Below are 1,664 nucleotides of genomic sequence, written 5' to 3' on the forward strand. Positions count from 1 at the left end.
CATTTCCTCTGTGTGCTATCGATAGTTCAGCAACATCGCTTCCATGCAAACCTTCGACCATAACTTTGTCGTCCTCCGCTTAGGGTAGGTCGAAGGGCCTATTAAGGAAGTTCGTCTCCACATCGGTTGGATTTAATGTTAGCGTTCTTGCATACAGAAACGGTAAGTTGTCGATGGTGTGAACATGATAACTAATTAATAAATAGTTATAACGTAAATTCAACTTACAGTAGAAGATCGAAAAATCTCTCTGGCCAGCATGTGATATGCAGTTGAATGTTCATACCTCCACTGGAGAATGCGTGGCACGACGTCCTGACTTACTATAGTCACAATATGCCCCGAAAGAGAAGATATAATCTCGTACGCCCACACCTGTACAAATACACGATAGATGTAATAAACCACAACATAGAAAAAAAAAGCGAATAATAGAGTTTTTATGTCCGTACCTGGAACGCCCATGGAAAACCATAGAGACTATATGATTTCCTCAATCCTCCCTCCTTCGACTTGTTAGATGCGCCACGCTGCAGACTATAGATTGTCTTATCGAACGACAACAATGCCCAATCATGGTTGCAGCAGGCTTCCCAATCATCCACTATTCCCAACAAAATATGGTCAAACTTCGTGCTTCTCTCTCTCCCCAACAGTACTAACTCTACGAAGTACACTAACACCTTAACTGCATCAATGTCATCCTCGAACCGAATGGATGTATACATCTTCTCCAACTCACTCAACAACAGGTCCGTGCTATTATTGAAGTATAGGGTTCCATGTCTTTGAGGATACGTGATTTTCCTAACTGGACTCCTAGAATACTTTAGACCGCTAATAATGTCAAACTCTCTCCGACCGAACGACACCTTAGTCCCTAAAAGGGGCCCGTTAAATACGAGGTCCACATCAAGTAGGTGGCTGAAGATAGTTTTCCTAAACATAGCAAGCTGTTTTGGGGTCAGTTTTGTCTTGATATCATTGCTTGTTTTTGCTATATGCGATAGACAATTTAGCTTGGCAGAGGCGTAGGTTGCAGGATCGATTTTAGGAATCATTTTACAACACCTAGATGGAGAGTCAAGAATAAAAACAACACAATAATGAGAAAGAACCCAGAAACAACCAAGTAAACAGTTGACATATCAAAAAAACCAATTTTGTTCACGTGCTGATAAAATTCTCGAGGTCGACCTCGGGCGAAATCGATCCCGAGAATTAAATCAAAAAAATCAATACTGTAAACTTCCTCGGGTCTAAATTCGAGCGAAATCGTCCCGGGAAGTAATTTGCAAACGAAAAAATTCCCGAGGATTTTCGGGTGATGTGTTTGACGAAGAACCTCTAAAAAATTGGAAACCTTGGTCGTCCTCGCCTGAATTCGTCCTGAGAATTTTTCCAGAAACTAAACCCCAATTAATGAATTCGAATTCACCAGCTTCCTACCCCATTTCGCTCGAAATCGCCCCGATTCTTCACCTTCTTCAACCTCAAACCACTTCAAACCCAACATTTACAGACCCATAACCCTTCTAACCGTAACAGATAACGACAATGAGCATAAAAACCTTTTAATCGATGAAAACTAAACCATAAAAACAATGAAATTGATGATAATAGAAAATGAAATTCTTACATGCTAAAATCGACAAACCCTAACT

The 1,664-nt window shown here is 40.6% G+C and overlaps 1 protein-coding gene across 1 annotated transcript; it reads right to left on the reverse strand.

Annotated features, from left to right (window-relative positions):
* Positions 1–219: 219 nt before the first annotated feature.
* Positions 220–1,061, reverse strand: LOC111025209 (uncharacterized). Its single transcript, XM_022303052.1, has 2 exons — positions 453–1,061; positions 220–375 (listed from the first exon to the last, which is right to left on the reverse strand). Exons 1-2 carry the CDS (start codon positions 1,059–1,061, stop codon positions 220–222), a joined length of 765 nt encoding a protein of 254 aa, XP_022158744.1.
* Positions 1,062–1,664: the final 603 nt, after the last annotated feature.

The sequence above is a fragment of the Momordica charantia genome, assembly GCF_013281855.1.
Source record: "Momordica charantia cultivar OHB3-1 chromosome 6 unlocalized genomic scaffold, Mcharantia_2.0 BLBB01000006.1, whole genome shotgun sequence".
Taxonomy (NCBI): domain Eukaryota; kingdom Viridiplantae; phylum Streptophyta; class Magnoliopsida; order Cucurbitales; family Cucurbitaceae; genus Momordica; species Momordica charantia.